The sequence below is a fragment of the Pseudophryne corroboree genome, chromosome 2 (genome assembly GCF_028390025.1).
Source record: "Pseudophryne corroboree isolate aPseCor3 chromosome 2, aPseCor3.hap2, whole genome shotgun sequence".
In the NCBI taxonomy this organism is placed as follows: Eukaryota; Metazoa; Chordata; class Amphibia; order Anura; family Myobatrachidae; genus Pseudophryne; species Pseudophryne corroboree.
The window spans coordinates 113,767,939-113,783,009 of NC_086445.1; the positions used below are offsets into that span (position 1 = coordinate 113,767,939).

The 15,071-nt window shown below is 46.5% G+C and overlaps 1 protein-coding gene across 4 annotated transcripts in view; it reads left to right on the forward strand.

Annotated features, from left to right (window-relative positions):
• RNF17 (ring finger protein 17) overlaps window positions 1-15,071 on the forward strand; it is a 1,464,292-nt gene that overhangs the window by 1,209,612 nt on the left and 239,609 nt on the right. For all 4 annotated transcript variants that reach the window (XM_063951617.1, XM_063951615.1, XM_063951616.1 and 1 more), the window contains one exon: window positions 13,285-13,559. In XM_063951617.1, coding sequence (XP_063807687.1) covers window positions 13,285-13,559 — 275 coding nt within the window. The remainder of the gene's footprint in view (window positions 1-13,284; window positions 13,560-15,071) is intronic.

Below are 15,071 nucleotides of genomic sequence, written 5' to 3' on the forward strand. Positions count from 1 at the left end.
TCTCCTAAAACCAGGCCAAGTGTCAGTGCATCATTGCACAAGGGTCCTGGGAAAAATGGTGGCTTCTTACGAAGCGATTCCATTCGGCAGATTTTACGCAAGAACTTTTCAGTGGGATCTGCTGGAAAAATGGTCCGGATCGCATCTTCAGATGCATCAGCGGATAACCCTGTCTCCAAGGACAAGGGTGTTTCTTCTGCGGTGGCTGCAGAGTGCTCATCTATTAAAGGGCCGCAGATTCGGCATTCAGGACTGGGTCCTGGTGACCACGGATGCCAGCCTGAGAGGCTGGGGAGCAGTCACACAGGGAAAAAATTTCCAGGGAGTGTGATATAGTCTGGAGACTTCTCTCCACATAAATATACTGGAGCTAAGGGCAATTTACAATGCTCTAAGCTTAGCAAGACCTCTGCTTCAAGGTCAGCCGGTATTGATCCAGTGGGACAACATCACGGCAGTCGCCCACGTAAACAGACAGGGCGGCACAAGAAGCAGGAGGGCAATGGCAGAAACTGCAAGGATTCTTCGCTGGGCGGAAAATCATGTGATAGCACTGTCAGCAGTGTTCATTCCGGGAGTGGACAACTGGGAAGCAGATTTCCTCAGCACGACCTCCACCCGGGAGAGTGGGGACTTCATCGGGAAGTCTTCCACATGATTGTGAACCGTTGGGAAAGACCAAAGGTGGACATGATGGCGTCCCGCCTGAACAAAAAACTGGACAGGTATTGCGCCAGGTCAAGAGACCCTCAGGCAATAGCTGTGGACGTTCTGGTAACACCGTGGGTGTACCAGTCGGTGTATGTGTTCCCTCCTCTGCTTCTCATACCCAAGGTACTGAGAATTATAAGACGTAGAGGAGTAAGAACTATACTCGTGGCTCCGGATTGGCCAAGAAGGACTTGGTACCCGGAACTTCAAGAAATGCTCACAGAGGACTCATGGCCTCTGCCGCTAAGAAGGGACTTGCTTCAGCAAGTACCATGTCTGTTCCAAGACTTACCGCGGCTGCGTTTGACGGCATGGCGGTGGAACGCCGGATCCTAAGGGAAAAAGACATTCCGGAAGAGGTCATTCCTACCCTGGTCAAAGCCAGGAAGGAGGTGACCGCACAACATTATCACCACATGTGGCGAAAATATGTTGCGTGGTGTGAGGCCAGGAAGGCCCCACGAAGAAATTTCAACTCGGTCGATTCCTGCATTTCCTGCAAACAGGAGTGTCTATGGGCCCCAAATTGGGGTCCATTAGGGTTCAAATTTCGGCCCTGTCAATTTTCTTCCAGAAAAGAATTGGCTTCAGTTCCTGAAGTCCAGAAGTTTGTCAAGGGAGTACTGCATATACAACCCCCTTTTGTGCCTCCAGTGGCACTGTGGGATCTCAACGTAGTTCTGGGATTCCTCAAATCACATTGGTTTAAACCGCTCAAATCTGTGGATTTGAAATATCTCACATGGAAAGTGACCATGCTGTTGGCCCTGGCCTCGGCCAGGCGAGTGTCAGAATTGGCGGCTTTGTCTCACAAAGCCCATATCTGATTGTCCATTCGGACAGGGCAGAGCTGCGGACTCGTCCCCAGTTTCTCCCTAAGGTGGTGTCAGCGTTTCACCTGCACCAGCTTATTGTGGTACCTGCGGCTACTAGGGACTTGGAGGACTCCAAGTTGCTGGATGTTGTCAGGGCCCTGAAAATATAGGTTCCAGGACGGCTGGAGTCAGGAAAACTGACTTGCTGTTATCCTGTAGGCACCCAAAAAACTGGGTGCTCTTGCTTCTAAGCAGACGATTGCTAGTTGGATGTGTAGTACAATTCAGCTTGCACATTCTGTGGCAGGCCTGCCACAGCCAAAATATGTAAATGCCCATTCCACAAGGAAGGTGGGCTCATCTTGGGCGGCTGCCCGAGGGGTCTCGGCTTTACAACTTTGCCAAACTGCTACTTGGTCAGGGGCACACCCTGGCTGAGGAGGACCTGGAGTTCTCTCATTCGGTGCTGCAGAGTCATCCGCACTCTCCCGCCCGTTTGGGAGCTTTGGTATAATCCCCATGGTCCTGACGGAGTCCCCAGCATCCACTTAGGACGTCAGAGAAAATAAGAATTTACTTACCGATAATTCTATTTCTCGTAGTCCGTAGTGGATGCTGGGCGCCCATCCCAAGTGCGGATTGTCTGCAATACTTGTACATAGTTATTGTTACAAAAATCAGGTTATTATTGTTGTGAGCCATCTTTTCAGAGGCTCCTCTGTTATCATGCTGTTAACTGGGTTCAGATCACAGGTTGTAAAGTGTGATTGGTGTGGCTGGTATGAGTCTTACCCGGGATTCAAAATCCTTCCTTATTGTGTACGCTCGTCCGGGCACAGTATCCTAACTGAGGCTTGGAGGAGGGTCATAGGGGGAGGAGCCAGTGCACACCACCTGATCCTAAAGCTTTTACTTTTGTGCCCTGTCTCCTGCGGAGCCGCTATTCCCCATGGTCCTGACGGAGTCCCCAGCATCCACTACGGACTACGAGAAATAGAATTATCGGTAAGTAAATTCTTATTTTTTTTTTTTTTTTTTTTAACTGTATAATACTTTACGATCCACGTGGACTACGATTGGGAACGGTAACCTGTGCAGCGGTAGCGAGGTACCTTGCCCGAAGCAGCCATGCGAGGGGACGTAGTGCACTAATTGGGGTTCCCGGTCACTGTACAGAGAAAACGGCACCAAAAAAATTAAAAATATTTATGGCGACCTTTTGACCTGTCGACCTAGAATCCCTGTCGCCCTAGTTACTGTCGACCTAGACACTGTTGAGCTAAGTGTGGTCGACCTTCAATACCATACCCCAGTTTGGCACAGCGGCTTTTTATTATGAAGCCTTCAGCCAGCAGCCGTTTACGGTTATCGCTGATTCACAGCGTTTTTACCTTATTTCAGGTTCCACATTGGGTCCCTGTAATACAACCAGAGGGAAGTGGAGCCAGTAAAGAGCGGGCTTTTACCTGTCAACAAGGGCCAGGCTTCCTTAAGGCCCATACACACTTGCCGATAAAATGAGCAACGTCGCTCATTTTCCCTCTCCCTGAGCGACGTCGCTCATTATATCGGCAAATGTGTATGCCGCCAGCGACAACCGATGCGCGGCCCCGCAACGATCGTCGCTGTCGCCAGTGCATGCATGCAGGATCTGGACTGTCGTCCACGACCTGCATGCAGGGCTGGCGGAGGCGTGATGTCACTGAGCGATATGAGCGGTCATATCGCTCACTGTGTACAGTCGGCCGCCGACTGGCCGGCCCGGGAGGGGAAACCTTAGACGACGTCGCTCACAGAGCGACATCGTCTAATGTGTACGGACCTTTAGGTACAGCATTGTGTTAACAATGTTACAATTCTCGCTCTCTTCACTGAAGGTCTGAGAGTGGTTTCATATTACATTCACCTGCTTGTCTTACATCCTGCATATCCTGACACTGGGGTACAGGATCTGTTTGCTAAGGGAGTTGTGTGTGTATATATATATATATTTATTTCTATAGTAGAGATATATATTCAGATCATATACCTCCATCTCCTGCCTAGCTCTATATCTACAAAACTCTACTGTGTTTTTGTGTGTTTTGTAAGTGTGTTTTCTCACAAAGGCAGCACCAAAAATGCTATTAAAAAAAAAAATAAGCTCACACTGATTCTTTCTTGTGTGAGTCTTGTGCTGCGGAGATTACTCAATCTGGCTCCTCTCAGGACACCATTTACCCCCCTTGGGCGGTAGCTCTCTCAGGTACTGTCACAATTACATAGTGAACTTGCTGAAATGCGTATGTCTCGTGAGGCTGCTGATCTCACACAGGTGTCCAGATCACCTTCCACTTCTGTTGCTGCTGAACATCCTTGGATCGTTGGTCATGCCAAGTCGACAGAAGGTCTGACGCAGCTTCTAGATCCTTCTACGAAACAGTCGAAGAGGACTTGCCTCAGGTCTTAAATTCAGATGAGTCAGGTGAAGAACTCATGTCCCAAGACGAAGTAGATGAGAATGATTGTGAGTTAGGTGAGATCTCGGAATTAGAGTATTTATCTCCTCAGTATTACGCACATGGGGTAAAACCCCTTATTTTGACAGTGCAACAAATGTTAAACATATCTAACACAGTAGCACCAGATTCACCAGACAACCTTGTTTGTTTGGGAAAAAGAAATGTTCGTCGGTCACCTATCCTTTCTTTCAAAAGTATAATGATCAATTGTCAGATGCTTGGAAAAACCCTGATAAGCGTCTTCAGATGTCAAGTGGGTTCCAGGCAAATTACCCTTTTCCAACCTCGATTCCCCCAACCACAGGTGGATTCATCAGTTTCAAGGCTGTCGAAGACGACTGTGTTACCAGTCCCCGGGGCTATGACTCTGAAAGACCCGTCTGACAGAAATTTAGACACTACTTTAAAGTCAATCTTTACGGCGGCTGCAGTGTTGCTTAGGCCGACACTATTTTGCTCCTCGGTAAATATGGCAGTAGAACACTGGACCACAGAGTTAATCAAGGATCTACAGGCAGGGCTTCCGGTCTCAAGATATTGGTCAGGTTAATTCCAGAATTTCTCCGGCTGGGTCCACAGGTTATCCACAGGATAACATTGGGATATGCCGGAGCGACAGCGGAAATAGCACCAAATAGTCACAAGCTTTCTGGCCTCCCAGGATGCATCGGGGCTCCTCCATATAATCCCGCCCACGACTCAGTCAAATCAGTTTTTTGTTTGGTTCGGCAGGAGCCGGACCATGGTCCTAAGCTTTTATTATTTTATTTTTATAGTCTTACTATGTTTTGAGTGATCTTTCTTAACAGTGTCTTAAACGCATGCTAGAAAGAGTCGCTCCACCGGGTCGCAACAACGCTTACCCCCGGGTACTAGTGCTGTCTCGGCGGGCTTCTGTGACGGATGTTCTAGCAGGTCCAGCAGACGTTACCAGGGTGTGGCCGGAGCATGGGGAGAAGGTAAGGCAACGGTTCCACTTACTAGGGGATTCCGGACACAGCCGCACTGTATTGGAGGAGACTACAAACAGTGGCTGACGCGCCGCCACTCTTAAGTGCTCCAGCGCTATGCTTTAGGGATCATAGGTGCCAGGACTAGGTTGAGGCCGTGATCCCTGGAGTTTGTCAGCAGGGGGAGTCAGACGCTCTCCTGGTCGCCCGTCCCCCCAGTTCATGACCAGTTTCCGTGCGTCTCCCGTCCATGAACTGATGACCTCACTTCCGTCTCAGATGCTACCACGAGGGTACTCGGTCGCAGCTTAGGCCGCTGCGGTTGTGTACGCTAGAGTTGCCGCCAAGATCGGGTCGCAGACAGGAGCGTCTGCATGCACTCATCGTTCACTGAGCGTCTGTGTCCGTTATTGAGCGTCTATCTCTCTTATTAGTTACCGGAGCGGCAGTGTACACTAGTAGCGTCTGAATCCACTCAGCGTCTTTCGAGCGTATTGATCGATCCTGGAAGTGGGGTGAGTCTCCCTGTATCCCACTCTACTGAGTAAGGGTTATACAGTACTAAGATTCTATCTACTTGTTAGTATGAATAGTTAATTCTGGTACACAATGCATATGAGGCCTGTACAGTACTGTTGTTTTCTGCATAACATGTCTGAAAACTTGTGGTAATAGCTGTTTAAAAACAGAAATGCAGTAATTGTACTCCTACATACTGGAGAAGTATTTTGTGGTTGATTATATTCTCATATTACAATGTCTAATAGTTAACATGTGACTGACTGCTAGTGTGATTGCTGACTTTTACATGTTTGTCAGTATTGTTTCTGAACCTCAATTCAGGTGCTCAGGTTGGGGTCAGATTGATATCACTTCTATATCTATATAGGTGATTTTCAGTCACAGAATGTAGTATTTGTAAAAAACTGATTATTTACCATGTCTGTGAGCGGCAAAAGTGACGAGGATACTTTATCAGGGACTCCTACACCCTTAACATGCTTATCTTGTAAAATACGGATTTTGGATGGAATAGCCCAGTATCTTACTTATGAGGGGTTATGTGCAAACTGTTTTGCGTATCGGCAAAGTAAAAAAGGTTCTGGTTCAGCAACCAGTTGAGCCACCATGGGGTGTGTTCGCACAGACCTTGTCTACAATAGCGGACAGATTAACACCTGCAGTTCCACCCCCGGGAATAGGTTACACTATTAACCCATACATGCAGCTCCCTTCTTATGGTTTGGTTCCAACAGCTTCTACAAGTAGCCAGGCAATGGGGACAGGGTTTTTACTCCAATCTATTTTTGATTCAGAAGCCAAATGGGTCATTTCGACCAATTCTCAATCTCAAAATGTTAAACAAATACATTTGGGTTCCACATGGAGACGTTACGCTCCATAGTTTTGGCCATGGAACCAGGAGATTACATGGTATCTCTGGATATACAGGATGCTTACCTGCATGTGCCCATAGCGCGGTCCCATCAGTGTTAACCTCAGGTGTGCCATCCTCCAGCAACATTTTCAGTTCCAGGCTTTGCCTTTGGGCTAGCGACAGCCCCCAGGGTATTTACCAAGATTATGGTGGTTATGGCAGCTTATCTCCGCAAGCAGGGGATAAGAATTTTTCCATACCTCGACCTTTTAATCCTTGCACAATCCCAGGAATTACTCTTGAGCCATCTCCAACAGACAAAAGACACGGGTGGCTCATAAATTGGGAAAAGTCGTCTGAGTCCATCACAACGGATGGTTCATTTGGGGGCCATATTGGATTCAAGTCTACAAAGAATAATTTTACCTTGGAAAAAAATATCCAAGGTGCAAGTAATGACTCAAGAGTTGTTGCACAGTCAGACAATATCAGTCCATGCAGCAATGCGACTGATGGGTCTGATGGTGTCAACATTCGACATGGTGGAATATGCACAATTCCACTCCAGACCTCTGCAGCACCTCATGCTGACCAAATGGAACGGAAGACATCAGACAATAAAAAGACAGATGATAAAGCTTCCAATAAACGTAAAAAGGTCACTAACTTGGTGGCTACAGACGGACCATCTAGACAAGGGGAGACCCTTTTGGATAACAGATTGGCAAGTCCTGACAACAGATGCCAGTCTTCAGGGCTGGGGTGTTCGAAAGTTTCTGGTTCCAGGGAAAATGGACCATAAAGGAAAGTTGCTTGCCTTAAATCTGTTGGAAATATATATATGGCTCTGCTTCAGGCAAAGGACATTCTGCAAGGAAGACAGTTCAGATCCGCTCAGACAATGCAACAGCAGTAGCGTACCTCAATCATCAGGGAGGAACTCACAGCAAAAGGTTGATGGAGGAAGTTAGTCACATACTAAGATGGGCAGAACTCCATCTTCCGGCATTGTCCGCAGTGTTTGTTCCAGGAGTGCTGAACTGGGAAGCAGACTTTTATCAGTCAACAAGCCATTCAGGAAACCGAATGGGCGTTACACCCGAAAGTGTTTCAGACTCTAGTAAACAGATGGGGTCTGCCAGAGATAGCTCTCATGGCGTCCCATCTGAACAACAAAGTTACGATATACAGGTCAAAAACAAAGGATCCCGGGGCGATCCTTGTAGACGCACTGTCAGAGAAATGGGATTTTCATCTGGCATATCTGTTTCCTCCGATCTCCCTGTTACCCAGGGTGTTGAGGAAAATAAAGCAAGCAAAGGGGGCTATAATTCTAATAGCTCCAGCTTGGCCCAGAAGGCATTGGTACACAGATCTACTAAGGATGTCCGTGGAAGCTGCAATACTGCTTCCTCAACGTCTAGATCTACTAATGCAGGGTCCTTGTTATCACAGCCATCTGGATCATCTGTCTGACGGCGTGGCTTTTGAGACCTCTATCCTAAAGTCAAGAGGATTTTCACAACAAGTAATTCAAACTATGCTTAGAGCAAGAAAACCTTCTTCAGCTCGTATTTATCATCGAATATGGCAAGCCTATATTCATTGGTGTAGTGAAAGAAGTATGGATCCAAGATCTTTTAGAGTATCCAGGATTTTGGATTTCCGTCAAGCAGGATTGGATAAGGGGTTAAGTAGCTTCCTTGAGAGTTCAGGTATCAGCTTTAACTGTATGGTTTTAGAAAAAGATTGCTAACCTACAGGATGTGTGTACTTTCTTTCAGGGAGTGTTGCACATTCAACCTCCATTTGTTCCTCCTGCAGTTCCCTGGGATTTGAATCTGGTTCTTAAGATCCTTCAGGGGGCTCCATTTGAACCACTTAAGAGAGCAGAATCTTAAATGGTTGACGGCTAAAGTTCTATTTCTACTGACGATGGCGTTGGCTAGAAGAGTGTCAGATTTAGGAGCGCTGTCGTGTAAGTCTCCTTTTCTGATCTTTTATCCAGATAAAGCAGTTCTCAGAACTAGATCTGGGTATCTTCAGAAGGTAGTCTCAAAGTTTCACCTTAACGAAGAGATTGTAGTCCCGGCTTTTCATGTATAAGGACTTTCTGCTAGAGAAGCGTCGCTGGACGTAGTCTGTGCGTTAAGAATCTACGTAGATCGTACTAGTGCCATCAGAAAGACAGATTCTCTCTTCATTCTCTACCGATTTCACAAAAGAATATGGCCTGCTAATAAACAGACGCTGGCAAGATGGCTCCGAATGATAAGCATATTCTCGTGCTGATCTCCCTGCTCCGGCTAATGTCTCTGCTCACTCTACGCGTAAGGTAGGTCCTTCATGGGCAGCACAACCTGGTGCTTCAGCAGAACAGAACAGATTTGTAAGGCAGCCACATGGTCTTCTCATACACATGGCAATCTCGTATACATGGGATACAAACTAGTTTTCAAAGTTTTAACCGCCAGCCAAGTATTCTCAACAGGTTTGCCTGTTGCGCAAGACAAAAGGATTGCCCTCCCGGGGGTAATACAATCCCTGGTGAACTTGGCAGGGTTTCTATTCAAAAATTTTTGTTCCACCACCGGACGGATCAGTAAGACAAATCCTGACTAATGTGCCTGAATCAGTTTCTGTCTTATTACAGATTCAAGATGGAATCAATCATTCAGTCTTCACAAGGTTAGAACCCATGGAATATCTAGTATCTCTGGGGGTGTAGTATGGTATGCCGGCGGCAGGGAGCCCGGCAGCCAGCATACCGGTGCCGGGATCCCGACAGCTGGGCGAGCGCAGATGAGCCCCTTGCGGGCTCGCTGCGGGCACCGTGGCAAGCCAAGCGCACCACGCTATTTATTTTCCCTCCAGGGAAGTCTTGGACTCCCAAGAGGGAGAATAGTTGTCGGTGTGACGGGATTCCGGCCGGCATACTAAATAACACCCATCTATGGATATAAAGGATGCATGCCTACATATCCCGATCTGGGAACCACACCAAACATTTCTCAAATTTGCCATTGAACAGGACCATTTTCAATTCAGAGCCTTACCATTCGGACTGTCTACAGTTTCCAGAGTATATACCAAAATCATGTCAGTCATGATTGTTCATCTCCGGTCATTTGGGAGTTACAATCATCCCTTACTTGAACAATCTGCTAATAAAGGCGCCATCCGGAGTTCTCCAGGAGCATGCTCTGTTAGCTTACAACGTCTTAGTAAGACACTGTTGGATAATCAACTTCAAGAAATCCAACCCTCTACCGTCACAGCGTCTTCAGTTTCTAGAGATGATACTGGACACTAATGCTCAGACAGTCTTCCTACCGGAGGACAAACCACAGGGTATCCACGTTATGGTTCAGAAACTACTCAAGCTAAGGACAGTTTCGGTACACTTGTACATTCGCTGGTTGGGAAAGATGGTTGTGGCCTTCGAAGCCATACAGTGCGGTCAATTTCCTTCCCATACTTTTCAACTGGACCTATTGCATCAACGATCGGATTCTAACTTAACCCTTCACAAGTTTATACATTTAACTCCTCGGTCCAGTGTCACTCCTTTGGTGGTTGCAGATGAGCAACCTCACAGTTGGCAGGAGATTCGGAATAAGGGAATGGGTTGTTCTGATGACAGATGGCAGTCTCCAAGGATGGGGTGCAGTGGTACTGGATTTGCAGTTTCAGGTTCGTTGGTCGCCTCAGGAATCTCATTTACTGATAAATGTGTTGGAACTGAGAGTGAACTACAATGTGCTACTGGACTGCGCCCATGTTCTCCGCTCAAGGGCGGTAATAATTCAGTCAGACAACAGGGCGGTACTCGCAGTCGAGCAGCAATGCAGGAAGTTGCACGGATTCTACGTTTGGGCGAACGCACCATTCTTTTATTCCGGGTGTGGACAACTGGAAAGACGACTACCTCTGATGCCAGGATCTTCATCCGCGAGACTGGGCTCTACACCAAGAAGTTTTCGAAGCATTAGTGCGACGGTGGGGTTGCCCACAGATGCACCTCATAGCGTCCAGACTGACTCATCAACTTTCTCGGTACGGGTCCAGAACATGGGATCCTCAGGCAGAAGCGATGGACGCTCTAACGGTTCCTTGGCTGAACGACCTCGTCTCCCTGTTTCCACCATTTCCGCTGCTGCTTCGAGAAGATCAAGAGAGAATTGGCCACGATGATTCTAGTGGCACCAGATTGGCCTCGGAGGGCTTGGTTTTACCGACCTGCGCTCTCTTCTGGTGATACTGTCCATGATACTATCCATGGATACTGTCTGTACATCGGGATCTGTTACAACAGGGTCCTTTCGTTCACCCTGATTTCCCGTGACTGCATTTAACGGCTTGGCTATTGAGGCCACCATCTTGAACCGTCATGGGATTCCGAATGTTGTTATTCCCACAATGTTGCGGGCTAGAAAACCAGTTACAGCAGCCCATTACCATTGCATAAGGTGTTCTTATGTGGCTTGGTGTGAACGTCACATTTTTCCTGACTGGTTCCTTTTGACTGTCCTGATTTCTGCTTTTGCTTCAAGCACGGTTGGATACCGGACTCCATCTGGGAACTCTGAAGGTTCAAGTTTCTGTATTGTCAATCTGCTTCTAGCTTAGATTGGCACATCTTCCGGAAGTTCAGACCTTCTTGCAAGAAGTTCTAAGGATACAGCCTCCGTTTGTGGCGCCTGCGGTACCTTGGGACTTGAATCTTGTACTTGCTTTCCTCCAGTCTAGTTTCTTTGAGCCTCTGGAGGAGGTAGACCTCAAATACCTAATATGGAAGATGATTTTTTTGTTTTTTACTGGCATTGGCTTCTGCTCAGAGGGTTTCCGAGTTGAGGGCTTTGTCCTGCAAACCACCTTACCTCATCTTCTACGAAGATACAGCTGAATGAAGTCACATTTGTCTTTTCTTCCACTGATGACTTATGTGGCCCGAACAGCGCCCTTACGGAAGTCTGATGCTTTATTTGTTCTTTATGATTCACCCCGCCATGGGTGGCCATGGCCGGCTGCAAAGCAGACTTTGGCGCAATGGATTCGCATGACTGTTCATCAGGCCTATCTTCAAAAGGCTCAACGGCTGCCAATGTCCATTTCTGCTCACTCCACACGTTTTGTAGGGGCATCGTGGGCTGTGCTAGTCATGAACCCACCACGACTCAACTCTGCCAGGTGGCAACTTGGTCTCAAATTCATGTTTTTGTTAAGTTTTACACGTTTGCGGCTTCTTTCAGTTTTGGCCGCCTTGTGTTGCAGGTACCTCAGCTAAATCCTGCCCAGGGGGAAACTTTGGGACGTTCCCAGTGTCAGCATGTTCTAGTGTCCCCTAGTGGCTTGCTGAGAAAATGGGATTTTGGTACTTACCGATAAATCCTTTTCTCTGAAGCCACAGGGGACACTGGATGCCTGCTCAAAGCTGTTCACCTGCCTCTGGGGGTGATTCAGATCTGATATACAGTATAGCCACCTGTCTATATTCCAGTGTTCCCTGTGACTTCAGAGAAAAGGATTTACTGTATCGGTAAGTACCAAAATCCCATATATATATTTTTTAAATTGCAAGACTTCCATGTGTACAAAGCATTAATGGGAAGAAAGATATTTCCAATGGTCTCATTGTTATGTAGGTTTGGCATCCATGTATGTCACCCACACTCACACACATTTCTATAAGATCAGCACAGAGGACACGTGGTCACTCGCTTAGGTTAGAGGAGAGGAGTTTCCGCACATTGAGGCGAAAAGGTTTTTTCACAGTAAGGACAATACGTGTTTGGAATTCCTGCCTGAGAGAGTAGTAACAACGGATTCAGTCAACACCTTTAAGAATGGGTTAGATAAATTCCTATTGGATAAAGATATCCAGGGTTATGGTGCGTAGGCACGCATTATAGTTAATATAACTAGTTCTAACATAAGACTGCATAGGAGACCAGAAATAGGTTGAACTTGATGGACAATTGTCTTTTTTCAACCTTAGTTACTATGTTACTGATACAACATGCTTTAGTATCACATAGATTGGGTGACATCTTTCCTCCGTGGGCTAAGAAGGAACCTGGGGATATAATGTAAACAATACTACATGTCTGTGTACCAGGGAAGATATCAGCGCCACAGATGCAGTATTCAAAATATCAACACTAGTAATGGAATACCCACAGTGAGATCATTAGAAAAATATATATATTAGAGATGTCTGCCTATTGGACACTCCCCTCTATATTTGGGGTGTCAGCCTGTTACCTCAAATAGAATTAGGCACTGGTATAAGTGCCTATGGTGAACACATGTGAACAAAGGATGAGGTAGTAAAGGCGACCGCTGGTGTCAATCAAATGCAGAGAATAGGCAGTTGCATAAAAAATTTAAAATTTATTTAAACTGTGGTGCACTAAAACAAAATAGAGTAAATAGGGGGAAGTTACCCCTTGATGAAGTCCAGACAGGACGAAACGCGTTGGGTGCTGCTTTGATCTAAACCTCAACTACTAAGTTAAGATCTTTTACTCCTTTTTTGAATCTTTTTTCGACTCTTTTTAATCCCATATGTTTTTATGTCCCATGTACCATTTTTTATGTCAATTGTAATTTTTTAAGCATTTTATTTACCCCCTGTGCATATTATATTACTTTTACTATATAAACTTCCACCTTTTTACTCTATTTTGTTTTAGTGCACCACAGTTTAAATAAATGTTAAAAAAATTTATGCAACTGCCTATTCTCTGCATTTGATTGACACCAGCGGTCGCCTTTACTACCTCATCCTTTGTTCACAATACTACATGTCTAGTTACAAAATGCTATGGATTTGTATTCCAGTGTGAAGTTATTATCCAATGTTTATATTTAATACTACATTTTGGTAATGTTACTTTATACTTTACATGGTGCCACACTCTTCACAGGCTCAAAAAACTTGATTCCCTGATGGAGGTTAATGAAACAAAGTTGCCTGTCAAAGAAGAAGCTTTAGTACAAAAAGTTACTTCAAAACCCGAGTACGATTCAGATACAGTAACCAATAAGGAAGAAATTATTCCAGTATCTGATGAGCCTATGGTGGAACCAATTATTGATGAGCCTTACCGTCCTCCGCTTTTACCAGAGGAGAAAACCTTTTCGGCTAAAGTTACTTATGTAGCTGAAGATGGAACAATATATGTGATCCAGGAATCTTTGGGTAACATGCTTGCTTTAACATGTTAAAACCACTATTGCACAGACCAGTTACTATGTGTTCTCATCTTTATGTATATTTCTAGCAAAGAGTAAAGCCATTGTGTGCTAGAATTTTTTTATATACAGTAGGTTTGCTTTAACCACTTAATTGGCTAATATATTTTTCCTGAAAATCCTGTAAAAACAGCTTTTTAAACCTGATTATTCTAATTTTAAAATGTAAATTAAATTTCTCTTACGTCCTAGAGGATGCTGGGGTCCACATTAGTACCAAGGGTATAGATGGGTCCACCAGGAGCCATTGGCACTTTAAGAGTTTGAGAGTGTGGGCTGGCTCCTTCCTCTATGCCCCTCCTACCAGATTCAGTTTAGAAAATGTACCCGGAGGAGCCTGTCACAGCTAGGGGAGCTCTCCAGAGCTTTTCTAGAAAAAAAATTATTTTAGAGTTTTTTATTTTACAGGCTGCCTGCAACGAGGGACTAAGGGGGGGAGTAGTGTCCGCCCTGCGAGGTCTGAGCCACTTACTCCGCTGACAGTACACTGAGCTCCTGAGGGGATAGATTGTTCCCCGCCACAAGGGATCGCTCACCCCAGCAGCATGCCGCCAACCCCTTACAGAGCAGAAGATTGTGGCGAGTAAGTCACCGACCCCCCTAGCAAGCGGGGGGCCGGTGTGAAGATGGCGGCAGCAGGGTAGGAGCGCAGTATTAACTGCGCTCCAGGACGGCTCAGCAGTACATAGTGTGGCGCGCTAAGGGGCGCCCTGGGCCAGCGCTTACACCCTACACTGGTCACAAAGCCTGTCGGAGTCCCAGGATCTCAGCCAGCATCAATCCTCAGGCCAATATAATCAGATGAAGAGCGGGAAGGCAGCGCCATTTTGGGGGCAGAGCTTCTCCTCAGAGCGGACCCAGCAGCGTTCAGCGCCATTTTCCTGCCTGCACAGCGCTGATCAGGAGAAAGAAGGTCTCTCCACAGCAACTCCAGCAATCTCTCTTGGTACCAGGGGGTTGTAGAAGGAGGGGGAGGCTGCAATACGACTGTGTATCCTATTAAGGTGCACAGTCAGCGCTGACAAGTGATCTCCCTTTGGTTATAAGCGCTGTGTGTGGGATGGCTCCGATCTCTGTGTCTCTCTTGCAGTTCTTGGGGGGGGGGGGACACTGTCAGCCCTCCCCTGTGTGTGTGTGTGTGTGTGTGTGTGTGTGTGTGTGTGTGTGTGTGTGTGTGTGTGTGTGTGTGTGTGTGTGTGTGTGTGTGGAGTGTTTTGTGATCTCCTTTAGCTATGTCCAGGGACACTGTGTCATATGCTGCAGAGGATATGTCCTCCCAGGATGATCCCATTCCATGTAATCAGGATAGCACTGGTTTAGCACAGATTCCAGCAAGGGAACCTGAGTGGTTTTCCTCTATCAAATCTTGGATTTCTCTGGCTGGGTCCACAGGATTATCCACAAGATAACATTGGGATATTGTCGAGCGACAGCGAAAATGGCACCAGCACGGTCACGA